Here is a 26,857-nt window from a genome sequence, read left to right as displayed (position 1 = left end):
TGTGTGTGTGTGTGTGTGTGTAACGATACGAGATGTTTTTTTCCTCAATTCTCGTTATTCTGAATTTTATCATAAATTTTAAGCTGGCACATGTATACTACTTCAATATCTTCTAATGCTTTCTTATATACGGCCCTGCTGTATAGGCCTACACTATTTAATTTCCTTCTTTCTTCAATGCTTTTCTATAGCAATACGTGTAGGCCTATGTATGTATCATTATCTATCCTCCTCCTCCTACATCTCGTTCTGTGGTGCTGATTTACATATACTTAAATTTCTTCTATTTAGGCCTACACTATCTAATTTCCTTCTTCAATGTTTTTCTATAGCAATACGTGTAGGCCTATGTTTATATCATTATCTATCCTCCTCCTCTTATATCTCGTTCTGTGGTGCTGATTTACATATACTTAAATTTCTTCCTCTGTTTCTTTATATACGGTGCTATTATAAGTCTGTCTATATAGGCCTACACTATCTAATTTCCTTCTTCTTTTCTATAGCAATACGTGTAGGCCTATGTATGTATCATTATCTATCCTTATATCTCGTTCCATGGTGCTAATTTACATATACTTAAATTTCTTCCTGTTTCCTTATATACGGTGCTGTTATAAGTCTGTCTATTGGTTACTTTCTCAATTAAGCGTCAATATCTATCTTCCTCCTCCTATATCTCGTTCCATGGTGCTGATTTACATATATTTAGATTTCTTCCTCTGTTTCCTTATATACGGTGCTGTTATAAGTTTGTCTATATAGCTACCTTTCTTATTAAACGTCAGTATCTATCCCCCTCCTCTTATATCTCGTTCTGTGCTGCTTATTTACATATACTTAAATTTCTTCCTCTGTTTCCTTATATACGGTGCTGTTATAAGACTGTCTATAGGTACCTTTCTTATTAAACGTCAATATCTATCCCCCTCCTCTTATATCTCGTTCTGTGGTGCTGATTTACATATACTTAAATTTCTTCCTCTGTTTCCTTATATGCGGTGCTGTTATAAGTCTGTCTATATATAGGTCCTCTTCTTAAACTTATCAAGCTTACATTACGGTTGTTTTTAATAGCCACGGAGAAGTATCATTGGAATTCCATGGGTGATTTTTCAGTTTAATGCGCAGAGGTCATGTCAAACTACCACCAGGGTCACAAAATAGCCCATGGAAAGCACTACAACAACTTCTACGATAGGCTTTTCAACCAGACTCTCTCCCATTCTAAACACGGCTATTTCCGAGACCACAGGGAAGATTAACCGAGTCTCCATGGGTCATTTTTCCGTTCAATGCGCAGAGGTCATGTCAAACTACCACCAGGGTCACAAAACAGCCCATGAAAAGCACTACAACAACTTCTACGATAGGCTTTTCAATCAGACTCTCTCTCTCCCATTCTAAACACGGCTATTTCCGAGACCACAGGGAAGGTTAACCGAGTCTCCATGGGTCATTTTTCCGATCAAGCAGAGGTCATGTCAAACTATCATCAGGGTCACAAACAGCCCATGAAAGTCCCAGAGCAAGAAGATTTACTGGGTTTTCATGGGTCATTTTCAAGGTCAGAGTGCAGAGGTCATGTCAAACTATCACCAGGGTCACAAACACCCCATGAAAGTCCCTGAGCAAGAAGATTTACTGGGTTTTCATGGGTCATTTTCAAGGTCAGAGTGCAGAGGTCATGTCAAACTACCACCAGGGTCACAAAACAGCCCATGAAAGTCCCAGAGCAAGAAGATTTACTGGGTTTTCATGGGTCATTTTCAAGGTCAGAGTGCAGAGGTCATGTCAAACTACCACCAAGGTCACAAAACAGCCCGTGGAAAGCACTACAACAACTTCTACGAGAGTGCATTGGTGGGCCAAGACGTCTAAAAATTCGGATTTCATATATATGTATCTATTTTGTATATCTATCTTTCTCCTCTAATCTATTGTTCTATGGTGCTGTTCTATTGCCTGTGTGTGTGTGTGTGTGTGTGTGTGTGTGTGTGTGTGTGTGTGTGTGTGTGTTATTTATGTATTTTTGAGTGTATAAGTTTTCTATGCCTTGGGATATTGTATTAGTTATTGCATCCACACGTATATATGTATAAACCACTACCAGAATATATGTATACTTGATTTGCCCTCTTACTGATAGATACATAGATAGATACATAGATAGATAGAGAGAGAGAGAGAGAGAGAGAGAGAGAGAGGAAGGAAAAAAATGGAAAAAAAGAGAGAGAGAGAGAGAGAGAGAGAGAGAGAGAGAGAGAGAGAGAGAGAGAGAGAGAGAGAGAGAGAGAGAGAGAGAGAAAGAGAAAAAAAGCTAAAAAGAGAGAGAGAGAGAGAGAGAGAGAGAGAGAGAGAGAGAGATGTTGTTGTTGATTTGTCCTCCCAGGGGAGGGCACGGGCCGGCGGGCCCGTCAGAGGATGTCTTCAGTTTTCAGCTTATCGAGGAGGTGGGAATTTTTCCACCACCTCTGCCAGGGTGGAGTCTTGGGTGAGGCTCACTCGCTCTGCTGCTGTCTGGGGAGCCGTGTCGTCGTCAGGGTGGAGCTGTGGGCCGGGTGGGTGCAGCGGGGTGGTGAGGGGGCACTCCAGGATGTAGTGCAGCAGAGGTTTCCGGGTGGCTTGCCAGCAGTGGGGGCAGGGTGGGGTATCCTTGTTTGCCACCTCTTCGTAGCAGGCAAACCCGAGTCTGAGGCGGCGGATGGAGGCGAGGATGGTGTTGGGTGTGGTGTTGGGGAGCTGTATGACAGGCTTGTGGTGGGTGGCCGTGCTGTACCACGAGGCAGAGGCAGAGCCCTGAACCAGGACGGCCTCGTGTTCTAGTCGGGTGAGCGAGAGGGCCGCCTGGGATGCTTTGTTCTTAATGTAGGACAGGCTGGGGGCAAGGGGGAAGGTGATCTGTGGAAGGGACCGAGCTGTGGCAGCAGCACGGTCAGCCTTCTCGTTCCCTCTCAGACCAACGTGGCTTGGCACCCAGTCCAGGATGATGTTCTTGCCCAGTGAGACAAGGGTGTTGGCTTCATGGAGGATGGTGGTTATGAGCCGAGTGTTGTCTCTGACGCTCATTGCCTGCAGGACCTTGAGGGCTGACAGCGAGTCGGAGTGGATGATGATGGTGTTCATATCGGCAGTGGCGTGACGCAGGGCACAGAGTATGGCTGCCAGTTCTGCCTGCAGGATGGAGACTTGCGGTGGCAGGCACCACAGTCCTGTCTGGGTTCCGCACACGAAGGCAGCCCCCACAGACCCATCGGCGCCCAGCGAGCCATCGGTGTAGTAGTGGCTGGCAGTCCTGTCGTCCATCGAAGCCACGCGCTGCAAAGCCTCTTGGCGGAGGGTGATGGGGTGAGAGGCCCTAGGAGCTGAGAGAGAGAGAGAGAGAGAGAGAGAGAGAGAGAGAGAGAGATGGAGGTGAATATAAAAAAAATAAAAAAAAGAAAACAACGATTAGGAAAACAAAAATCTAACCAAACTAATTAATTATAAAACAAATAAACTAATAAATACATAGAAATAAATAACAATAACCGAAAATAACCGTTTTGTTAGCCCGTAAAAAAGACAGACGAGGAGGAAGAAGAAGAAGAAGAGTTGTCACAGGACTAGGAGGCCGCGAACACATTGTCCTTTTTCCTCTTTTCTCTGCATCCGAGGCACCCCTGAGGTACCCATTACCCTGGGACACTGATGAAGGCCAGGACCACGGGTGAGCATGGCCCCTGAGTGCTGTGAGGCAGGTTAAAGGGAGGAGAGGAGGGAGATGATGGCGCTGTGGATGCTGGCTACTCGTGTTAGTGTTATTTCACGACTTTCTCTTCTCTTTCTCTTCCTTTCTTTCTTATCCGTCATTTATCTTTCTTTTCGTTTCTGTATCTTCGTCTTCGTATATTCTTTTTTTTCCCTCATCTTTCTTTGATTATTGTTTTGTTAGGAAGGAGAGGGCAGAGAGAAGGATGCTGGGAGGGGGAAGGGAGGAGATGAGATGAACGGGAGATGGAGGGATGTTGGGAGGAGATGAGATACACGGGAGATGGAGGAGATGAGATGGCTGGATGCTGGAGGGTGCTGGGTAGTGCTCGTTAGTGACTTCCTTTCTCTCCTTGTCAGTGCTACTGTTCCTTAGGGTCAGTGTCAGGAAGGGGAGGCCACAGAGAGGGCAGGCCAGGCTAGGGGTGAGGGAGGGGTGCTGGGCATGAGTGTACCCTCCCTTGTGTCCTCAGGGTGTGTTCCCCCCCTGTGGCGGCATGTGGGTGGTGGTCGTCACTAGCCCCAGAGACCATGAGCAAGACGGTGCTGCTCCTCAACGGCCGGACGGTGATACTGACGGACGATGGCGGGGAGGGCCACGGCCTGGGCCTGGCGGGGGAGGCGCCCGACCAAGCCAAGGGGCACCCCGGGGCAGGGGGCGTGATGCAGGTGACGGTTGGGGGCCAGGGCCGGGGGGGCGAGGCGGTGGTCCATAGGGTGCTGGGCCACTCCCTGCTGCACCCCGGCGACCCGGCCAGCAGGAGCGCCGTGGCCGAGGGAGGCTTTGTGCCTCTGCAGGGCAGCGGCTGTCTGGCCCAGCAGCAGGCCGGGCCAGGTGAGGTGTTCACCCTGGCACAGCTGCTGCCACACACCACCGAGGACGAGGCCAGTGCCAGCACTGGCCAGCAGCAGGGCAGCAGTGTGCAGGGCCTGGACGGCCTGGGGGTGAGGGTATTGCCGGCCAGTGAGGAGGGCCAGGCCAAGGGTGTATCCACGCTGGTGGCCATCATCCAGGCCGAGGACGGCACCAGCCAGACCATTGAGCTCACCCCGGAGGACGCGTGTCAGCTTGGGCTGCCCCAGCTGCTGCAGGACACCTCCACCACCTCCTCCACCACCCTGCAACCTCTGCCTGACCCCCTGGTGCTGGCTGCCACGGCCGGGGAGGCGGCCCACCCACACCAGGCCCCGGAGTGTGTGCCGGTGTTCCCCGAGGGCCAGGCGGGGCCGGGGGTGGGGCAAGAGGCCGTGGGGGGTGAGGGGGAGGAGGCAGATGTCAGCCTGGGGCCGTTGCTGCTGATCCCAGAGTACAACGCTGACGGAAGCATCGCCACAGTAATGCAGATCCGTGGCTCAGGTGCCGAGGCCGTGCCAGACACCGCCAGGCCCAGTGAGGCCCCGGGCCACAGCACCGCCCTGCTGGCCACCACGGACGCCCCAGCCCGGCCCAGCCACAGCGTGCAGAAGATCAGGCTGCCCCTGGCCCCCCAGGTTCCCCCGGCCCCTGCCCCCACCCCCAGGAAACAGAGCTGTCTGAGGGCAGTGGCCCCAGAGGTGCAGGCAATGGCCCAGCCTGGCCCCAGGGTGCCCAGCACCAGCCTCCTCAGGGACGCGGCCAAGAGGACCAAGTTCAGGAACCTGACGTCCCTCCTGGAGGCCAGGCAGGACCCCCCGGCCACACGGCCCCCCACCCCACCCCAGCCAGCGCCGGCCATCACCAGTGCCGGGCCAGGGCCAGCCACCACCACCTCTGTCTCCCTGTATCACCCCACCACCACCACCACCACCACCACCTCACCACTGCCATCACTATCCCAAGACTTGGCCAGCACCTTCACCATCAAGGTAAACACTGGCCCCATCAACACCACCGCCACCACCACCACTGACACAGCCACCACCACCAGCGCCCCGGCCGTGGCCACACCCTCGCCCTCCATCAAGTGTGCAGGTTGGTGGTGTGACTCTTCTTCAGCAGCCTCACACTCAGTAGTAGTAGTAGTATTACAGACTAAAAATGCAGCAGCTGTTTTGCCTCCAGCGTCTTCCCTTACCTCTATTTTCTTTTGTCTTTTAGATCATACAAACAGATGCCTTCTGCTAAGATACATGATTTCAATATATATGTATACAGGCTAAGTTAATATTGGGGTATCTTCAAACACATGATAGCCAGCCCCTATAGATCTCGCCTCAGAAAATTCATATATGCTTCCTTACTAATGAGACTTTCTATACAACAGTGTGAGGTCATTCTTATTTGATTTATACCATAAGTTGCCAGCTACCTTGCATTTGAAGATACCACTTAACCTAGCCCCAAACAGTTACAATGGGTCATGCCTCAGAAAATCCATATTACCAGGTCTAGATATGGATGCAGATAATGAAGGAGAGTAAAGTGAAGGAAGATTAACCCGGTAGCAGTGGGGATCATGGTTCTTAAATGGTCCCTCCAAGCGAGTAAAATGAGAAAAATCACCCCTCACACAAACCATTTCATAATATATATCAAAGCATTTGTGATCAGATTATGTATCATCTATTTTGGGGGATTATATCATGGCACAAATCTGGCCCATCGCTGCTACCGGGTTAAAGGGAAGAATAGTGTTAAAACTGGTCCTAGTGTTATGGTGCTGTTGTTGGTGGTGTTCCAGAGGCCGAGGGTGTTGAAGATGGTCCCAGTCTGTCCGAAGGTGACCAGACCAGCCTCACCTCCATTGTGTACTCCGCCTCAGGGCACGACGACACCCCCTTCGCCGTCCACCTCCCAGGCGGCGACAACACCAAGCCCCTAGGGTCCAGCGAGAACCCCATACAGCTGGTGCAACAGGTGGGCCACTGAGACTTGCAGTATGGATTTTTTATTTATTTATTTTTTTTTTTTTTACAGCTAAAGAAACCGCTCAAAAAAAAAAAAAAAAGCCTGCTGATCGATGTACAGATAGACACACATGAAGAAGTGGAAGATTACACACACACACACACACACACACACACACACACACACACACACACTAATTCCTCTTCCTCCTCCTCCTCCTCTTCCTCATTTTTTTTTTCTTTATTTAATTTTTTCCTCCTCCTCCTCCTCCTCCTCCTCCTCTTCTCTTGTTTCATTCCTTCTCTTCCTCCTTCCTTTCCTCCATCCTCTCTCTTCCTCACATCAAACCTTCTCTCCATCCCTCTCTCCCTTCCCTCCCTCCTCCACATTCAATCCTTTCCTCCATTTCTCCCTCCTTTCCTCACACTAAACCTTTCTCTCCATGTCTCCATTCCTTCCCTCCTCTCCTCCACGCCTCACTCCCTCCTCCTCCTCCGCAGGGCAACACCTTCCAGGCCCTTCAGCCGGTGCAGGAGAGGCAGCTGGAGCAGATCACCACACTCCTGCAGCAGAGGAGGATCTCGGGGCCGCTGACGACTCACCGCGATGAGATCTTCGACCCTAAGACCAACATGAAGATCGTATATAAGGTGGGTAGGACTTTGAAACCCTGCTATGAGGTCAGTATAAAGAGTTTCAGATCCTGTTAGTGCACAAGATTTGGCATTAGGATGATCAGTATGGCATTTGAGTATAAGGTTTGTGTAGCTTTAAGTAATTAACAACATACCAAGGGGCTAGGCTCATTACAAACAATTACACTCGAACGCCTGGCATCACAACACGGATCAAACAACACATAAACATGGAACCTCCTCACTTATGCAGACAAGCACACAGACTTACACTTATGTACAAGGTCACAAACACTCACATTGAAATTGACCCACAAACATATCTACACATGGAGAGTTAGGTTTGGTGTGAGGAAGGGAGGGGGGAATGGAGGAAAGGATTGTATGTGGAGGAGGGAGGGAAGGAGGGAGTGTCTGGATAGAGAAAGATGGAAGCTCTTCTGCCGTGGCCATCCCCTGGTGGGAGCTCCTGGGACCAGGCGTCGATATAATGACATACCTACACAACTCAAACAGTCAACGTACTCGTAACACACACATCCATAAACACCAAACATATCACACCAACATTGACACATACAAGCACTCATACTTTCCACGCACCATACGTGACTGGAACAGCCTCCCTCAACAGACTGCGGTACAATAGACTCACTCAGAAAATAAATACACACTCACTTGTCACCACAACGCACCAAGACTAACAGGGGACTTCGTGGTGCAGTGGTTAGCACACTTGGCTCACAACCGAGAGAGCCCGGGTTCGGTTCCCGGGCGGAGTGGAAAAATTTTGGCGGCTTTTCCGATACCCTGCAGTGAATGGGTACCAGGTATTAATCGGGGGTTGTGTCCCGTCTCCTGGGGTCTGTTCCCTTCTCCTATAATTCCTTCCCCTTCTGTCTCTCTCCGGCACATGACCACAGATGTTGCGCCGACTAAACGAAACTTTCTACCAACACTAACAATTGCACTTGATTCACTACCCTCCCCTGCACACCTGGCTCCCCTGTCCCCCCAACAGCCAGATGTGTAGGTCACCAATATAATTTAAAAGACTTACAATGTTTTCCTGCTCTATTTACATTTTTCTCTCTCTCTCTCTCTCACAGGTCGTCTATCCAGAGCACGAGGAGGATACGGAAGACCACGAGGAGGAGGAGGAGGAAGAGGATGAGGAGGTGGACGTGGGAAGCTACATTAAGGAGGAGGAGGAGGAGGAGGAGGCATTGGAGAGTCAGAATATCCTTGGCAAGAAGAGAGGAAGGAAACCTAAGAAGACCAAGCTGGAGGAAGACCCATTGGAGGATTATGTCACGGTGAGGGAGTCTTCTTCCTCTTCTTCCTCTTCCTCCTCCTCCTCTTTTTTTTTTGTGTGTGTGTGTGTGTTTGTGTGTGTGTATAGAGTTTGAGGGCCACAAAAAGTCCTCCTCCTCCTCTTCTTCCTCCTCCTCCTCCTCCTCCTCCTTTTTTTCTTTCCTAGTTTACTTCTCATTTTAATTCTCTGACCTCCTCCTCCTCCTCTTCCTCTTCTTTTTCCTCTCATTACTCCTTCCTTTCTCCTCCTCCTCCTTCTAATCTTCCCTCCTCCTCCTCCCCCCAACAGGAAGACAGCTGGGAGGGTAAGCAGCCATGTTCTCGCACCCGGTCCGGTAGAATCTCCCGGCCTCCGAGACACATGGTCAAGGACTTCAAACACCTCCGGCCGCCCTCCTACGAGAGTGCCAAGGACAGGGCCGAGGGGGGGGAGGATGCCGACAGCCTTCCCCCAGAGCCTGAGAAGGTGCCGGAACCAGGTGAGAGAGAGAGAGAGAGAGAGAGAGAGAGAGAGAGTCATAATGTGAGTTCAATTAAAAAATCTAACCATCCTCCTCCCCCCGCCCCACCTCCCTCTTACCCCATAGTCATCGCTGACCTGCCACGCCGCAAGAAGAGAGCAGTGCCGGCCCTGACCCGCCTCCGTTACACCTGTGCGACCTGCGGCAAGCTGTACATGGGGAGGATCGAGGCCCACTACCGCCAGTTCCCGGACCACTGCCGCAAACCACTGTCGGAGGGGGACCACAAACCGTCATACTCCGCCATCAGATCGCTCTCGGAGGCGGCGAAATCGAGCGGAGACGATGCCAGCGAGATCAAGTCCGTTCTGAGTCCAACCCCCGGAACGCAAGCCTCGGACACCAACAGCGAACCAGGCCTGCCCATGGAGACCCTCACCGCGCTCACCACAGCCACCACGCAGCCCCAGGACGACCCACTGGGGATGCGGGTTGAGTTTGAAGACCCCCAGCAGCCCCCAGTTACACCCAGGAGAGGGAGGGGGCGACGGAAGGGCCGAGGGAGGAGCAGGGGTGGGCGTCGGGTGGGCCGCCCGCCGCGCACCTCAACGTCCCTGGCTACTCTGCACCCCAAGCCAATTAAGGTGCTGGAGAAGGTATGGGCTGTTATTTTTATTGTCATTATTATTGTTATCATCATTATGGTCATTATCTTAAACTAGGGTCAATTAGAACTCTCTCTCTGTCTGGTGTTCGGGTAGTCCGTTCTGGTAAGGGTTCTAATTTCGTGGCTTGAGAAGGTACCATTTGTCCTCCTCCTCCTCCTCCTCCTCCTCCTCCTCCTCTTCCTCTCTCTGTCTGGTGTTAGTGTGTCCATTCTGCTCTGGTAAAGGTTCTAATTTCATCGCTTGGGAAGGTCCAGTTTGTCTCTCTCCTCCTTTTCCTCCTCCTCCTCCTCCTCCTCCTCCTCCTCCTTCTCTTCCTCATTACTTTAAGCTCGAGTCCACTTCAGTTCTCTCTCTCAGTCTAATATTAGTGTACTCCATTCATTCTACATCTTCTCTCTATGTTATATGCATCTCCTCAGTGTGTGTGCCATCAAGTTCAGGTCACGCTCTTCCTCAATGCTTCACTACAGCTCCCTCTCTCAGTCTAATATTAGTGTACTCCATTCATCATTCATCTTTTCTCTATGTTGTATCCATCTCCTTGTTCTCCTTCCCTCTGAAAACAGCTTAACTTTCCCTTTAGATCATGTGTGTGCCATCAAGTTCATGCTCAAGCTCTTCGTCATTGCTCCCCCCAGATCCTGAGCTCCTACACCTCCCAGGACATCCAGAGTGCAGTGGGCCAGCGCCTCTTCCAGAATCTCAGTCCCTGGCAGATGTTGTGTCTCCAGGTAACTATTCCAGGATACTGCTACTACTACTACTACTACTACTACTACTACTACTACTACGACTACAACTGCTCTGTCTATCCTCAGGTGGACAGGGACGGTGCTTGGCCTCAGTGGCAAGACAGACTCCGCTTACTGGAGGATCTCTTGAAGGAGTGTCGTGAGGAGTTCCACAGCCAGACAGAACCCTTGCCCAGACCCTCCAGTAGCCCACGGGGGGAGAGGGACCTGTGTGCCTCCCCCAGGGTACCCGACAGAGCTGGGAATGTGTCGGATAGGGGTGGGAAGGCCTGTGACTCTGAGGTTTTTATGAGAAGCAGCGTTGAGTCCCTCGGGGTCAAAGGATCGGGCCAGACAGATTCCAATGCCATTGTTATTGACGGAAGTGGAGGTTTTGAGGTGCGTTCTGATTTTGGTGTTTATATTTGTGTTGTTTTGGTCTTTCTTTCGTTCTCTCTGTCTATCTCTCCCTTTTCATCTCTTTCTTTAAATATATTTCTTCCTTCTTCATCCTCTCTTCCTTTCCCTTGATCCATTTCTCCCTCTCTGTATCTCTTTCCCCTCTCTCTCTCACAAATCTGAGGTGTTTCCTAGTGCAGTGTTGTCCAAACTGGGGTCCGCGTAAAAGGATGGTCCTTACTTCCTTAACACACACACACACACAGCAGAAACTTCCCATGTTCTATGAAGGAAAGAGAGAGGGAGGGCGGTTGGTTACCTAGGAAGGGCAGCGTTTTATGCGTGTCAAACGTAAATATAATGTAATGTAATGCAAATATGATATATATAATTGACTTTAGTCAGCCATAGGGGGTTCGTAACAGTGGGAGAATGTAATAAAGGGTACAATAGGCGAAAAAGTTTGGACAGCACTGTCCTAGTGTGTTAGTCAGCACATAGACCAGTATTAAAGAACAGTATTGTCTTTCAGCGTCTTGGCAAGGGCAGCAGCATCTATAAGTAACATTAGAATAGAGTGACTTAAGAATAGTACTGAGTCTGTATCACAAGGGAAAACCACAATAAATCTTAGGTGCCAGGTAATGTTAGTATAGAGTGACTCCCAGGAACACCATTGAAGCTCAGTATGTCCGGGAGGGAAAGCTACAAATTTGAGCTGTATTGAAGTGCATATAGTCACTGTGTGTACTAATCTGAGGTGTGTCAAGTCAGGTAACGTCAAAATATTATGACTTTCAGCGTCTTGGCAAGGGCAGTGGTGGTGACTTCCTATGTGCCAAAGGAGAAGGGGGAACCGAGGCAGACTTTAACAGCACTCTGGCCAGGGAGGAAGGCACCAACTTTGAGGTACATGCCTTTCCATTATACTCTGGCTGTCCAACTGTGATATTCTGTCCATTTATTTGTCATATTTTTATTCTTTGAACCTTTATATAGCAACAGTTTTGAGGTATATTTTCTTTATGAACTTCTAATACGGTCTAACTATTATATTCTGTCCATCCACCATCTCTTCCTTTCCCTCTATCTCCTTCCTCTCAGCATCTTCTATCTTTCATCTTCTAATCCAATCCCTTATATATGTGTTTCAATGGTCCCTCAACACTGTTTCTTTCCCTCTCTTTCTGCATCCTTCTTTTCCGATCTTTCCCCATTTCTTCCTTTCCCTCTATCTGTTTCTTCCTCTCAGCATCTTCTATCTTTCTTCTTCTAATCCAATCCCTTATATATGTGTTTCAATGGCCCATCAACACTGTATCTTTCCCTCTCTTTCTGCATCCTTCTTTTCCTATCTTTCCCCATTTCCTCCTTTCCCTCTGTCTGTTTCTTCCTTCTCTGCATCTCTCTCTCTTTTCCTATCTTTCTCCTTCTAATCCACTCCCTTATACATGCATTCAAAGGCCCCCCAACACTGTCTCTCCCTCCCTGCATCTCCTCTTCTGATCTTTCTCTTTCTCCTTCTAATCCACTCCCTTATACATGCATTCAAAGGCCCCTCAACACTGTCTCTCCCTCCCTGCATCTCCTCTTCTGATCTTTCTCTTTCTCCTTCTAATCCACTCCCTTATACATGCATTCAAAGGCCCCTCAACACTGTGTCTCTCCCTCCCTGCATCTCCTCTTCTGATCTTTCTCTTTCTCCTTCTAATCCACTCCCTTATACATGCATTCAAAGGCCCCTCAACACTGTCTCTCCCCCTCTCTCCATCTCCTCTTCTGATCTTTCTCCTTCTAATCCACTCCCTTATACATGCACTCAAAGGCCCCTCAACACTGTGTCTCCCTCAACAGGTGTCCAACTACCTCGCCAACATTCTGGGCGTCATGAGCTGTGAGTACCAGTTGAAGTCCTCGCCCTCCTCCACCCCCTCCCCAGTACCTCCCCTGGACTCCTACCTCCCCCAGCTGACCACCGTGACCTCTGGAAAGCGGCCCCTGGATGAGGAAGGTTGCGAGGATGTTGAGTCACCTCCGAAGAAGCTCGAGACTGACTCGGACGTAACCATGAGTCAAGAGCCGGACAGCATAAAAGCAAGCATCAGTGAGCCTGTCGGGAGGAAATACAGCATTACCATGGACTGTATCAGCATGGAGACACCCGCGGATAAGCCCAGTGTCAGCATGGGGAGTGTGGGCATCACCAACACAAATAAACTCGAGGGTAGTGTCAGCTTAGTGGAACGCACGGATGAGCTCGACAAGGACAAGTATGGTGGTGATTTGAACTGTGTGAGCATGGAAACGGCCACGGACAACGCCAGCATGGGCATGGGGTGTGTGGGCATGGGTCCGGACACTGTCAAATCCAAGGACAAGTTCACCGTGGGCCTGGACGCAGCGACAGACAAGCCCGGGAGTAAGTTCAGCCTCGGGATGGACTCAGTTCGCTCAGCACTCGAGGCGGCCACTTGCAACCTGCCACTCAGCGCGTACTCCCTCCCTGATGTCACGGCGAGTCACACTGAGCCTACGCCAGGGATACTCAGCACCTCCACCGACCTCAGTACCACACCACACACCACACTCACCACCACACACCCTAACATACCCACTACGACCCTACCAATCGAGATCCCAAGTTTCTCCACCAGTATGACGTCCCCTCCATGCCTGCCGCTCAGCACAATAGACTCAGCGTTCAGCACCACCACCATGCCGCAAGTTAGCACCATGCAGCAGCTTCCTCTCGGGGACATGGACATAACGGCTGAGGACTTACCGAGGCTGCTCAGCGAGGGCACAGGACTCGTCGTGGGCACCAGCAATGACGGATGTGATGCCCCGAAACTCCTTGACACATCCGGCGATACGACCGACCTCAGCGAGATGCTCTTCAAGCTCCAGGAAGCAACCGCCGGGATCACCCACACCCAGGAATCCAATCTTGGGTCACAGATGTATCAAGTGAGTGTTGCAAATCATCAGCTCCAGGGCATACACACGCACACACATCCAGGGGTCGGGCTGACGGGGCAACCCTTCAGCCAGCACGCACAACACACGAACACGCTCACACACACAGAGACGAGGCAGAGCGTGGAGCCGTCAATGCCTATCCTGACGTTCTCTGGAGCTCTGAATTCGGACTTTCACAACACGCCATCGCTGAGCCAGGTCATCGGTCAGCCCCAGGACGCCAAGATGCAACTCAGCGCTGACTTCCACAGTAACCCCACGCTCAGCCAGGTCATCAGTCAGGCCCAGGAGACTAACAGTTCTGACTTCCACACGACCTCCACCCTCAGTCAGGTCATCAGTCAGGCTCAGGACTCGAACAAAATGCAACTTAACACTGATTTCCACAGCAGTCCCACGCTGAGTCACGTCCTTGGTCGCGGCGAGGATGGCAAACCAATACAAATGAACGCGGATTTTCACGGCAGTAACGCCCTCAGTCAGGTCATGGGGGAGGGAGGAAAAGGATTACGACTTGACCCGAACTTCCACGGCGAATCCGGGTTGAGTCAGGTCATGAACCGAAGCAGCGAGAACAAGATCCAGCTCAATTCAACCTTCCACAGCGTTAACCGAGGTGAGGAAAATAAAATCCAGCTTGACTCGAACTTCCATGGCGGTTCAGGGATGAGTCAGGTCATGAACCGAACCGACGAGACCAAAATCCAACTCAACCCGACCTTCCACAGCGTCAACCAAGGCGAGGAAAATAAAATCCAGCTTGACCCGAACTTCCACGGCGGTTCCAGGTTGAATCAGGTCATGAACCGAAACGACGAGAACAAGGTCCAACTCAACCCAACCTTCCACAGTGTCAACCAAGGCGAGGGAAACAAAATCCAGCTTGACTCGAACTTCCACGGCGATTCCGGGTTGAGTCAGGTCATGAACCGAAACGACGAGAACAAGATCCAACTCAATTCAACCTTCCACAGCGTCAACCAAAGCGAGGAAAATAAAATCCAGCTTGACTCGAACTTCCATGGCGGTTCAGGGATGAGTCAGGTTATGAACCGAAGCGACGAGAACAAGATCCAACTCAACCCAACCTTCCACAGCGTCAACCAAGGCGAGGAAAATAAAATCCAGCTTGACTCGAACTTCCATGGCGGTTCAGGGATGAGTCAGGTTATGAACCGAAGCGACGAGAACAAGGTCCAACTCAACCCAACCTTCCACAGCGTCAACCAAGGCGAGGGAAACAAAATCCAGCTTGACCCGAACTTCCACGGCGGTTCCGGGTTGAATCAGGTCATGAGCCGAAACGACGAGAACAAGATACAACTCAACCCAACCTTCCACAGCGTCAACCAAGGCGAGGAAAACAAAATTCAACTTGACCCGAACTTCCACAGCGATTCCGGGTTGAGTCAGGTCATGAGCCGAAGCGATGAGAACAAGATCCAGCTTGACCCGACATTCCACAGTGACACCCGAAGCCAGGACAAGAAAATCCGGGCCATTCTTAGTGAGGTGACCGACCACTGTGGACCCTCAGGGCAGAGCAGCGACGCCAAGCCTGAGGACGGCGAGCAAATCCACCTTGGCTTCGGAACGGCAAATCTTGGGATGAGTACGTTCGAGGAGTTACTGAAGAGCTAGACGGCGATTCTGGAAGACTAACTGCGCTTAATAGACAGTTGTGTGTGTCTGAAGAGTTTGTCGATGTAGAGATAGTGACGGTTAGTATGGGGTTGACGGCGATTCTGGCAGACTTACTGCGCTTAATAGACGGTTGTGTGTGTCTGAAGAGTTTGTCGATGTAGAGATCGTGATGGTTAGTATGGGGTTGACGGCGATTCTGGAAGACTTACAGCGCTTAATAGACAGTTGTGTGTGTCTGAAGAGTTACTCGACATAGAGATAGCGACGGTTAGTATGGGGGTCATGGCGATTCTGGAAGACTTACTGCGCTTAATAGACAGTTGTGTGTGTCTGAAGAGTTTGTCGATGTAGAGATCGTGATGGTTAGTATGGGGTTGACGGCGATTCTGGAAGACTTACAGCGCTTAATAGACAGTTGTGTGTGTCTGAAGAGTTACTCGACGTAGAGATCGTGACGGTTGGTATGGGGTCCACGGCGATGCTGGAAGAGTTACAGCACTTAATAGACGTTTGTGTGTGTCTGAAGAGTTCGTCAAAATACAGATCGCAACGGATATTTGGGGTCCACGGCAGTGCAGGAAAAGTCACGGCATTTATAGACGATTGTGTGTGTGTCTGCTAGTCGGTGTGAACCATTCCATGTATAGACGAAGTGACCGTTTTAATGTAATGACCCAGACCCGAACGCAACCCTTAAGTACCTCATGATAACCTTGTGTCATGTATAAGGAACTGGCTGACCTTTTTGTGTTGCATATAAGGGACTGACTGACCTTGTGTTGTTTATGAGCGATTGAGTGACCTTGTTTTGCATATAAGGGACTGGCTGGCTGACCTCATTGTGTTATGTATAAGGGTCTGAGTGACCTTGTGTTGCATATAAGGAACTGGCTGGCTGACCTTGTGTTTATGTATAAGGGACCGAATGACCTTGTGTTGTTTATAAGGGACTGACTGGCTGACCTTGTTTTGTATATAAGGGACTGGCTGGCTGACCTTGTGTTGTATATGAGGGACTGAGTGACCTCCTCGTGTTGTGAATTTTTCTACTACCAAATACTGGGACTTCTGTATACCATGTGTCTGTAAGGCCTGTTGTGATAGCTCGTAACAAAACCTTCAATATTTATGATCCACTGCACAGATATTATTATTATTACCTCATGTCAATAGGTCCTGCCATGCCAAAGGTATTTTTAAGCTGATAAATTGGAAAGGAAAAGGAGATTTGAGTTACAAGGAGGATTAGGAAGTATATAATTTAACTGGCGGAAAGAATGACTAAGTTAGGAAGATTAAAAAGGAAGAAATAGGAGAAAATAAGGATGTTAGATAATTAGAAGAAGGAAAATAGGAATTACTAGGAGCATCTGAAGGTATAGAATTTAATACAGAGTGTGACAGTAAGTTAGGAAGATTAAAAAGGAAGGAATAGGAGAAAATAAGGATGTTAGATAATTAGAAGAAGAAAAATAGGAATTACTAGGAGCATCTGAAGGTATAGAATTTAATACAGAGTGTGACAGTAAGTTAGGAAGATTAAAAAGGAAGAAATAGGAGAAAATAAGGATGTTAGATAATTAGAAGGAAAAATAGGAATTACTAGGAGCATCTGAAGGTATAGAATTTAATACAGAGTGTGACAGTAAGTTAGGAAGATTGAAAAGGAAGAAATAGGAGAAAATAAGGATGTTAGATAATTAGAAGAAGAAAAATAGGAATTACTAGGAGGATCTGAAGGTATAGAATTTAATACAGAGTGTGACAGTAAGTTAGGAAGATTAAAAAGGAAGGAATAGGAGAAAATAAGGATGTTAGATAATTAGAAGAAGAAAAATAGGAATTACTAGGAGGATCTGAAGGTATAGAATTTAATACAGAGTGTGACAGTAAGTTAGGAAGATTAAAAAGGAAGAAATAGAAGAAAATAAGGATGTTAGATAATTAGAAGAAGAAAAATAGGAATTACTAGGAGCATCTGAAGGTATAGAATTTAATACAGAGTGTGACAGTAAGTTAGGAAGATTGAAAAGGAAGAAATAGGAGGAAATAAGGATGTTAGATAATTAGAAGAAGGGAAAGAAAGAATTACGGAGCATCTGAAGGTATAGAATTTAATACAGAGTGTGACAGTAAGTTAGGAAGATTAAAAAGGAAGAAATAGAAGGAAATAAGGATGTTAGATAATTAGAAGAAGGGAAAGAAAGAATTACGGAGCATCTGAAGGTATAGAATTTAATACAGAGTGTGACAGTAAGTTAGGAAGATTGAAAAGGAAAAAAACGATGCCTGTAGAAGGGGAAATTAATTATGTTTAGTAAGAAGAAGGAAAAGATGTGTGTCCTGTCTTTGCTATATGTGAGATGAGGAGGATGGAAATAAAGAAATACTCCAACTGACCAATGTAATTATCCTGAGTAGGCCTAAGCATCGCAGTCCTGATAATTTCATCGCCCCAGCACGCATATTGGACAAGGCTTTCCTAGGAGTTGTGGGCATTTCCAGTAGTAGTTTTATGACCCTGGTGGTAGTTTGACCCTCTGTAGCGTGAACCTAAGCACGCATATTGGACAAGGCTTTCCTAGGAGTTGTGGGCATTTCCAGTAGTAGTTTTATGACCCTGGTGGTAGTTTGACCCTTCCTCTGTAGCGTGAACCCAAGCACATGTATTTGACAAGGCTTTCGTAGGAGTTGTGGGCATTTCCAGTAGTAGTTTTATGACCCTGGTGGTAGTTTGACCCTTCCTCTGTAGCGTGAACCCAAGCACATGTATTTGACAAGGCTTTCGTAAGAGTTGTGGGCATTTCCAGGAGTAGATTTATGACCCTGGTGGTTGTTTGACCCTTCCTCTGTAGCATGAACCCAAGCACATGTATTTGACAAGGCTTTCGTAGGAGTTGTGGGCATTTCCAGGAGTAGTTTTATGACCCTGGTGGTTGTTTGACCCTTCCTCTGTAGCGTGAACCCAAGCACGCATATTGGACAAGGCTTTCCTAGGAGTTGTGGGCATTTCCAGTAGTAGTTGACCCTGGTGGTTGTTTGACCCTTCCTCTGTAGTGTGAACCCAAGCACATGTATTTGACAAGGCTTTCGTAGGAGTTGTGGGCATTTCCAGTAGTAGTTTTATGACCCTGGTGGTAGTTTGACCCTTCCTCTGTAGCGTGAACCCAAGCACATGTATTTGACAAGGCTTTCGTAGGAGTTGTGGGCATTTCCAGGAGTAGTTTTATGACCCTGGTGGTTGTTTGACCCTTCCTCTGTAGCATGAAGCCAAGCACATGTATTTGGCAAGGCTTTCGTAGGAGTTGTGGGCATTTCCAGGAGTATTTTTATGACCCTGGTGGTTGTTTGACCCTTCCTCTGTAGTGTGAAGCCAAGCACATGTATTTGACAAGGCTTTCCTAGGAGTTGTGGGCATTTCCAGTAGTAGTTTAATGACCCTGGTGGTAGTTTGACCCTTCCTCTGTACCGTGAACCTGAAGAAACACTCATTAGAACCCGACTGACCCCCTCTTTAACCTTTAGAAATAGCTGATGGGAGAAATGAAAGTGTCTTATATATACCCAAGACTTCCAAGGCTTGCTGGTTGGGGAGAAATCTCAAGCCACCTGTGACATCAAGATCAAGATCGAGACACATTGTAAACACGACCATGGCTGCCGGCGGAGTCCTGAGGGGCTTTTCAAGGGCTGGATTCAGGCCTCTACAAGCACTTATTTCTCCCAACGTTAGTGCTGAGTGACTCTTTATTAAGCCTCCTTCATGATATTCTAATTAGTATATTGAAACTGGTGATAATAAGGCCATAATGAGGTCACTTCCAGCTGGTCATTCCACCCGGCTCCCGTACGGTTCTGTTATCTATGGGGTGACCTCTGGTGTTATCTATGGGTGGTGTTATTTATCTGTAGTGTTTTATATTGTGTTCTAATGGTTATGGATATTATAGCATCAGTGAGATCTGTTGCAGCTGGTCCCTTCACTCGGTTCGTAATGACAATGACCTATGACATCTATGGGGTGACCTCTAGTGTTATCTATGGGTGGTGTTATTTATCTGTAGTGTTTTATATTGTTTTCTAATGGTTATGGATATTATAGCATCGGTGAGATCTGTTGCAGCTGACCCCTTCACTCGGTTCCTAATGACACTTGATATACTTAGGGTGTCATGAGGTCAAAGGTCATGGTATGGAGTGTGTTGGTGCCCGGCTATTATTTTTGTGTTTAATCCATTGTGTTTATGATTCTACCTTCTCATGACACACTCGCTCTCGACCCTTTCAGTGGCAGGTTGAAGCATTAGTGAGATCCATTCTAGCCAGTCTCAAAATGTCAGTCAGTTTGTGTTTAATCCATTGTGTTCATGATTTTACCTTCTCTCTCTCTCTCTCTCTCTCTCTCTCTCTCTCTCTCTCTCTCTCTCTCTCTCTCTCTCTCTCATCCCTTTCAGCAGCAGGTTATAGCATTAGTCACGTCTGTTCCAACTAGTCTCCTAATGTTGTTCCTTCAGTTTTTTGTTTAATCCATTGTGTTCATGATTTTACCTTCTCTCTCTCTCTCTCTCTCTCTCTCTCTCTCTCTCTCTCTCTCTCTCTCTCTCTCTCTCTCTCTCTCTCTCATCCCTTTCAGCAGCAGGTTATAGCATTAGTCAGGTCTGTTCCAACTAGTCTCCTAATGTTGTTCCTTCAGTTTTTTGTTTAATCCATTGTGTTCATGATTTTACCTTCTCTCTCTCTCTCTCTCTCTCTCTCTCTCTCTCTCTCTCTCTCTCTCTCTCTCTCTCTCTCTCTCTCTCTCATCCCTTTCAGCAGCAGGTTATAGCATTAGAGAGGTCTGTTCCAACTAGTCTCCTAATGTTATCCCTTCAGTTTTTTGTTTAATCCATTGTGTTCATGATTTAACCTTCTCACGACACTCACACTCTCGTCCCGTCAGTATCAGGTTCCCGTGCGGCACCTCAACCTCCTGGAGTACCAGAGCAAGGTGCTGCTGGACAACCACGGCGTGACGGTACAGCGCTTCCGCATCCTGGACTCGGCCAAGGGTGCTGTCGAGGCCTCCAAGGACCTGAGTGAGTTTAGGAAGATATTTAGATAGATAGATAGATAGATAAAACCGTGCCCTAATCTTTTTGAGAAGCAGATTTTGGATATAAAGGATAGAAATATAGATATCTTCAACTTTTGAGAAGCAAAGTTTCCTTAGGTAAAACTTTCTATTTGTCAGTAGTTGAGTATATCCCTTCTCCATATATTTCTCTGTGTTCTGATTTTAACATTGGTAATAAAATAACCTCTCTATTACTTACAACTTGGTGCCCATAGATGCTGCTGAGTACGTTGTGAAGGCCCAAATCCTGGCTGGCGGGCGAGGGAAGGGACACTTTGACAATGGGTTCAAGGGGGGAGTCCACCTCACCAAGGAGTAAGTGGTTCAGCCATTGCCGGGAGATATATAATTGTCACATGTGGGAACTTACCTAAGCTCGGGGGTGGGTGGGAGGGGGGGTGTTGATCTCCATGTTATAATGATTCAAACTTTTCTTTAATGTCACCTAAATGTGTGTGTATCTACCTATTTGTAGTCTACCAGGCCTGAGCTAAGCCAAGTGTGTGTATTTACCTAGTTGTGTGTGTGTGTGTGTGTGTTGCAGGTGTGAGGAGGTGGCATCGCTAGTGGAGAAGATGGTTGGGCATCGCCTGGTCACCAAACAGACCCCCAAGGAGGGCATTGTGGTCAACAAGGTGATGGTTGCGGAGTCGGTGGACATCCTCAGGGAGACCTACTTCTGTATCCTCATGGACAGGCAAGGCATAGGGACACCCATTCACCCTCCTCTGTCTGTATTTACTATTGTTTTAATTATCATCAGTAGATCTAGGGACAGCCTGCCATCTTCCTTTAGCAGTGTTTATTATTACCAGTGTTTCTCTAAGGGTGGTGCAGATGTAGCTAACAGATATGGAGTAGAGGACCTGGAAACAGTGCTCAGAAGGTAAAGACTCTGATGGTTTGAACATGTAAAGAGAGCAGGGGAGGACACAGTGCTGGGAGTTTTAGTAGAGGACCTGGAAACAGTGCTCAGAAGGTAAAGACTCTGATGGTTTGAACATGTAAAGAGAGCAGGGGAGGACACAGTGCTGGGAGTTCTTGGAGAGATTGGAGGTAGAAGGAAGGAGACCAGTTGGTAGACCTAGGAAAACGTGGAGAAGGTGTCTACAGGAAGCTCGTGTAGAAAGTCTTGCCCCATCAACACAGTATAAATATTTTCCCCTCCTTTCCTTTACCACAGGGAGCATAATAGACCAAGTGCAGGAGATGAAAGACTGGGCATACTGATTAACTCTTGCATTAGGAAGTTAAGACAGCATGAGGATGAGCTCGAGTAATAAGTTTTTCTGATATTTTTTCCTTATTGCCGCAGAGAGCACAACGGACCGGTGCTCATTGCCAGCCCCGACGGAGGTATGGACATCGAGGAGGTGGCTGCCAAGACCCCAGACCGCCTCCTGACACTCCCCATCGACATCACTGAAGGGCTAACAGACGACAAGGCGGGCAAGGTGGCGGACTTCCTCAAATTTGAAGGGGCGCTCAGGGAGAAGGTGAGGGAGCGGACAGACACAAGACTACTTAAGCTTATTCCTTGGTTGTCCAGCTTACTAATGCAGGAGTTGACCAACATCATTCCTTCATCCCTTTGGCTGGTAATCTCTAGAACTCATGACTCTCCATCCTATGACTGAACCATTGAGAACTTTCCTAACTACCATCAACTCATTCTTGTTATTTATTACTCTTAGGATGAATGGAGACAGTTAACAATGCTCCTTCCTATGACGAGTTTCAAAGGGGGACTAAACCTTGAAGGACTTTACATTTTTCTTCATTGAATTGTAGCAGCCACTTTTTGCTCCATTCCTGCGGCTTGGTGAGGTCTTTTTGTAGGAAATCCGCAGTCAAGTGGTTAACAGTCTACTCCACTCTGCAGTGTGTGAAGGAGGTTAAGAATATCTGGGGCATGTTCCTGGCCGTGGACGCTACACAGATAGAGATCAACCCCCTCATTGAGACGCCGCAGGGCCAGGTGGTCGCCGTGGATGCCAAGATACAGTTTGACGACAATGCTGAGTTCAGGTGAGTGGCCCAGGCTTGGTGGGCTTGTCTGGGGCGTGTCACGACGTGTGTGGGAGCCTGTACTCACCTACCAGACCAACTAGCACTCAATAACTAGTCTAATTAGTACTCACCAGTTATTCCAATTGATACTTGTAACAGGAAAAGATTGAGGCAAGACTAAGAATCTTGACCAAGTTAGAATATGTTGCTATGGTGATAATGCTAATAATAATGACAGAGGTATCAGTAGTAATAATAAGTACAATGGCCCGTGCAGGCAGAAGGACATCTTTGGGCTTGAGGACTTCAGCGAGAGTGACCCGCGTGAGGTGGACGCTGCCAGCCACAACCTGACCTACATCGGCATGGACGGAAACATTGGCTGTCTGGGTGAGTGGCCTTCTGTCTCTGAGTCATGGCTGTCACTGTGGGGTCGGCAATGAATAGCAAGTGAAAAAATATATGACTGATGGCTTTTGTTGAGGTGTTGGCAATTATAAGCAGGTAAAGAAAAGTAAACCTTTCCCTGCAGTGAATGGCGCAGGGCTGGCCATGGCCACCATGGACATCATCAAGCTGCACGGCGGCTCCCCGGCCAACTTCCTGGACCTGGGCGGTGGCGTGCAGGAGCACCAGGTGGAGCACGCCCTCAGGATCCTCACCTCAGGTACTACCCGGCACCTAGCACTGCCTGGCACCTTCCAGCACTGTGGTCAAGAAGTGTAACACTCAAACTTTCTCTTCCCCTCCTCAGACAAGTCGGTGAAAGCCATCTTCATCAACATCTTCGGAGGCATCGTTAACACGGCCACCATCGCCTCGGGCCTCGTCAATGTGTTCAAGACGGCAAGGATTGACGTGCCCCTGGTGGTGAGGCTACAAGGTGAGAGAGAGAGAGAGAACATCAGCAATAGCAAAGGGTTAAAGGGATGTTGAAAGGCAAAATTTAAGGGTACATACAAGGAGATACTCTGCAAACTCTTACCAGGTACCTACTCTTATACACTAACACAAAATCCCTCTCTCGGCAGGAACCAACGTCGACGAGGCCAAGCGCATCCTGGCTGAGTCCGGCTGCCCCATTCAGACAGCGAGCGACCTGGACGAGGGCGCGAAGAAGGCTGTGGCGGCCATCAGCTAAGGCACCCCAGCTTAGGCCCTTCCTCGACACCTCAAGAACTGCCGAGCGTACAAATCCAAGGTGACCGAAACCCCATAGCTGTTTTTACTGAGGTTTACGAATGAAGATAGACGCAGAACAGGACGATTAAATAGAGAATAAGAATAAGGAAGATATATAAGGGAAGAATGATGATGTAAGGAGTGAATTAAGAAGTCAGCAGGTTGTTTCAGGGGAAGCTGTTTTATGTATGTGAATCAGGGTTTGGGTCACCTTGAAATCATAGTAGCTTCCATCTTTCGACAAGGTGGTGTTTAGTGACTTATCTTGCCTCCACTTGGCCGCTGCATCTTTTATTCAACCAGTAATAAGTTTGTTTTTATTTCCGAAAGCTCAAAAAGTATCGTGCAAGGCAATACATAGAAAGATCAAATATGTGTTCTCGGTTCATCCTCGTCAAATGGGTGTTTCTAAGTGAGTATTTCAATGTTCTCTCCTCCACTAAGCAGCTGCGTCTTTTATTCAACCAGTAATGCCTTTGTTTTTATTTCTAGAAGCTCAAAAAGTAATGTAAAAGTTAATATGTAGAAAGATCAATGCTGTGTTCTCGGTTCATCCTCGTCAAATGGGTGTTTTCAAGGGAGTATTTCAATGTTCTCGCCTTCACTAAGCAGCTGCGTCTTTTATTCAACCAGTAATTCCTTTGTTTTTATTTCTAGAAGCTCAAAAAGTAATGTAAAAGCTAATATGTAGAAAGATCAATGCTGTGTTCTCTGTTCATCTTCGTCAAATGGGTGTTTTCAAGTGAGTGTCGAGCGTTCTTGGTTGTTCTCAGTGAGTGCGAGAGTTAAGTTAAGTGTGGCAGACATAGGCGTACGGATCCCTTCTCATCTGGGGCGGCTGAAAAATGTTTTGCCTGTAAGTTCAAGTGTTACGTAAAGCCTAAAATATCAAATTGAACTGAGTAATGAGTATGTATGGGCTGTACTTTTAATGTAATACTAAGCACATAATAGCTGTTACTCAAACCTATCACTCAAGGGCTAGATATGACTCATGAGCCGCCAGTTCGATAGTCCTGCCAGGCTGCTGCGATGGCTACTCTGCTTGAAAAATCTGTCTGCCCATCCCTCGGCTTGTACCCCTCAAGGTGCCTTCTGCGTCCTAACACTGGTGGCTTGGGGCTGCTTGGTCTGGCTATGAGGGGAACAAGAGTGCTTATAAAGAGGCCTTAACTAATGTATGAATCTTTTAAGTAAGATAACCAGGCATGTGGAGCTTGAAGAGATGTGTTAACCATTGATTGAACCTCGTGTTGAAATCATTGAGAAAACACATTGTCAGCTTAAAGAGTCATAAAAGGGAGTATGTTGCAGGGGGTAGCTATGGATTTGGGGCCTTAACTAATGTGTCAGAGCTTCAAGAGACCTGTTAACCATTGATTGAACCTCCTCTTGCTAGCTTAAGGTCATGAAATCATTGAGAACACACATTGTCAGCTTAAAGAGTCATAGAAGGGAGTATGTTGCAGGGGGTAGCTATGGATCTGGGGCCTTAACTAATGTGTCAGAGCTTCAAGAGAACTGTTAACCATTGATTGAACTTCCTCTTGCTTGCTTAAGGTCATGAAATCATTGAGAACACACATTGTCAGCTTAAAGAGTCATAGAAGGGTGTATGTTGCAGGGGGTAGCTATGGGTTTGGGGCCAACTAATGTGTCAGAGCTTCAAGAGACCTGTTAACCATTGATTGAACTTCCTCTTGCTAGCTTAAGGTCATGAAATCATTGAGAAAACACATTGTCAGCTTAAAGAGTCTTAGAAAGTGTGTGTGAAAATGTTTAAAAATAGACCTTTGTGAGAGGAGTTCAGTCAACCAAACCAGTCCAGCTTCATGTATCCAGTGTTCAATTATTTTTTATATAATTCCTGTTTGTTAAGTCTGTATTATAACTCCCAGATGACTTAGTGGGCACTGAAATGTTGAAAAATAGACCATTGTGAGTGTGTTCAGACAGCCTTCCACATCAGCCCAGCTTCCTGTATCCAAATTTTTTATATAATTCATGTTTTGTAGGTCTATATAATTCTTCCCAGATGACTTAGTGGGCACCAAAATGTTCAGACAGCCTACCACATCAGTCTGGCTTCCTGTATCCAAATCTTTATATAATTCATGTTTTGTAGGTCTATATAATTATTTCCAGATGACTTAGTGGGCTCCGTAATGTTAAAAAATAGACCATTGTGAGTGTGTTCAGACAGCCTACCACATCAGTCTGGCTTCCTGTATCCAAATTTTTTATATAATTCCTGTTTTGTAGGTCTATATAATTCTTCCCAGATGACTTAGTGGGCACCAAAATGTTTAAAAATAGACCATTGCGAGTGTGTTCAGACAGCCTACCACATCAGCCCAGCTTCCTATATCCAAATCTTTATATAATTTCTGTTTTGTAGGTCTATATAATTATTTCCAGATGACTTAGTGGGCACCAAAATGTTTAAAAATAGACCATTGTGAGTGTGTTCAGACAGCCTACCACATCAGTCTGGCTTCCTGTATCTAATGTTTTGTAGGTCTATATAATTACTTCCAGATGACTTAGTGGGCTCCGTAATGTTAAAAAAACTAGTGTTAATTCAGACAGCCTACCAAACCAGCCCAGCATCCTGTATCCAAATCTTTATATAATTCCTCTTTGTTAATTATGTCTATGTTCTTCTATAAAACCTGAATGGTGCATAATTTCCCTTAGTGCAATTTTGTTATTCGTTATTCATTCCAGTTTTTATTGTTGATGAGGAAGGATCGAGTGAGTGTCTCCATCGGTCCTTGTTAATATAATAAATATATTTAATGTACGCGCTACCGTCCCAGTCATTCCTTAATAGTGATGGGGTCTGGAGGGCTCGGGGTCACTTGTTTAATGATTTATTTAGTATTTATCGACTTCTTTATTTTTTTGTCATTTTTTTGCCATTTTTTTCCTTTTCTTCTTTTTCTCCACTTCTGTTCTTCACTCCGTATATTATTCTCCATTTATCTTTATTTATTATTTATCATAAACTCGAGAGAGAGAGAGAGAGAGAGAGAGAGATGCATACAGACAGACAGACAGACAGACAGACAGAGAGAGAGACATACAAACAGACAGACAGAGACAAAGAAAGAAAGACCAGCCATGCAAAATAGTGTTATGTCA

At 47.3% G+C, this 26,857-nt stretch overlaps 2 protein-coding genes and 2 long non-coding RNA genes across 43 annotated transcripts in view; 3 read left to right on the top strand and 1 right to left on the bottom strand.

Annotated features, from left to right (window-relative positions):
- The window catches only part of LOC126985216 (uncharacterized), a 21,321-nt gene extending 19,204 nt beyond the window's left edge, over positions 1 to 2,117 (top strand). For 2 of the 10 annotated variants that reach the window (XR_007738381.1, XR_007738384.1), the window contains exons 4-5: positions 1 to 632; positions 896 to 2,117. The exon at positions 1 to 632 is cut by the window's left edge and continues 1,004 nt beyond it. This is a non-coding gene — a long non-coding RNA (uncharacterized LOC126985216). The remainder of the gene's footprint in view (positions 633 to 895) is intronic. The other 8 variants (XR_007738382.1, XR_007738385.1, XR_007738386.1 and 5 more) reach the window with 8 other exon arrangements.
- A 1,434-nt stretch (positions 2,118 to 3,551) lies between these two features.
- Positions 3,552 to 16,551, top strand: LOC126985214 (uncharacterized). Of its 26 annotated transcripts, none has more exons than XM_050839817.1 (13): positions 3,552 to 3,709; positions 4,224 to 5,701; positions 6,411 to 6,586; positions 7,078 to 7,227; positions 8,322 to 8,528; positions 8,816 to 9,005; positions 9,114 to 9,643; positions 10,294 to 10,386; positions 10,474 to 10,785; positions 11,587 to 11,694; positions 12,640 to 14,380; positions 14,873 to 14,958; positions 15,082 to 16,551. In XM_050839817.1, exons 2-13 carry the CDS (start codon positions 4,282 to 4,284, stop codon positions 15,403 to 15,405), a joined length of 5,337 nt encoding a protein of 1,778 aa, XP_050695774.1. In that variant the 5' UTR covers positions 3,552 to 3,709; positions 4,224 to 4,281; the 3' UTR covers positions 15,406 to 16,551. The 26 variants fall into 26 exon arrangements, with proteins under 26 accessions (XP_050695774.1, XP_050695775.1, XP_050695777.1 ...); XM_050839818.1 differs by lacking the exon at positions 14,873 to 14,958 and adding an exon at positions 14,504 to 14,562 and having other exon boundaries at positions 15,055 to 16,551; XM_050839820.1 differs by lacking the exon at positions 14,873 to 14,958 and adding an exon at positions 14,504 to 14,589.
- On the bottom strand, positions 15,867 to 17,940 carry LOC126985215 (uncharacterized). Its single transcript, XR_007738380.1, has 2 exons — positions 16,339 to 17,940; positions 15,867 to 16,308 (listed from the first exon to the last, which is right to left on the bottom strand). It is a non-coding gene; the product is annotated as an uncharacterized LOC126985215 (long non-coding RNA).
- Positions 17,941 to 19,025: 1,085 nt separating this feature from the next.
- LOC126985213 (succinate--CoA ligase [GDP-forming] subunit beta, mitochondrial-like) lies at positions 19,026 to 26,516 on the top strand. Of its 6 annotated transcripts, XM_050839789.1 has the most exons (13): positions 19,026 to 19,136; positions 20,348 to 20,483; positions 20,737 to 20,836; positions 21,066 to 21,218; positions 21,837 to 22,017; positions 22,404 to 22,549; positions 22,809 to 22,921; positions 23,064 to 23,198; positions 23,286 to 23,414; positions 23,563 to 25,273; positions 25,427 to 25,728; positions 25,839 to 25,975; positions 26,112 to 26,516. In XM_050839789.1, exons 1-10 carry the CDS (start codon positions 19,062 to 19,064, stop codon positions 23,670 to 23,672), a joined length of 1,278 nt encoding a protein of 425 aa, XP_050695746.1. In that variant the 5' UTR covers positions 19,026 to 19,061; the 3' UTR covers positions 23,673 to 25,273; positions 25,427 to 25,728; positions 25,839 to 25,975; positions 26,112 to 26,516. The 6 variants fall into 6 exon arrangements, with proteins under 6 accessions (XP_050695746.1, XP_050695744.1, XP_050695748.1 ...); XM_050839787.1 differs by having other exon boundaries at positions 23,563 to 25,118; positions 25,839 to 26,516; XM_050839791.1 differs by lacking the exon at positions 25,839 to 25,975.
- Positions 26,517 to 26,857: the final 341 nt, after the last annotated feature.

This window comes from Eriocheir sinensis, chromosome 59, assembly GCF_024679095.1.
Source record: "Eriocheir sinensis breed Jianghai 21 chromosome 59, ASM2467909v1, whole genome shotgun sequence".
NCBI lineage: Eukaryota > Metazoa > Arthropoda > Malacostraca > Decapoda > Varunidae > Eriocheir > Eriocheir sinensis.
This window is presented reverse-complemented; position numbering and strand designations above follow the sequence as displayed.

Coding starts and splice junctions, on each gene's coding strand:
- LOC126985214 (XM_050839792.1), top strand. CDS start 4,282: ATGAGCAAGACGGTGCTGCTCCTCAACGGCCGGACGGTGATACTGACG. Junction 5,702..6,410: donor GCCCTCCATCAAGTGTGCAG/GTTGGTGGTGTG, acceptor GTGGTGTTCCAG/AGGCCGAGGGTGTTGAAGAT. Junction 7,228..8,321: donor ACATGAAGATCGTATATAAG/GTGGGTAGGACT, acceptor TCTCTCTCACAG/GTCGTCTATCCAGAGCACGA.
- LOC126985213 (XM_050839787.1), top strand. CDS start 19,062: ATGGCTGCCGGCGGAGTCCTGAGGGGCTTTTCAAGGGCTGGATTCAGG. Junction 19,137..20,347: donor AAGCACTTATTTCTCCCAAC/GTTAGTGCTGAG, acceptor TCGTCCCGTCAG/TATCAGGTTCCCGTGCGGCA. Junction 22,922..23,063: donor CGGAAACATTGGCTGTCTGG/GTGAGTGGCCTT, acceptor CTTTCCCTGCAG/TGAATGGCGCAGGGCTGGCC.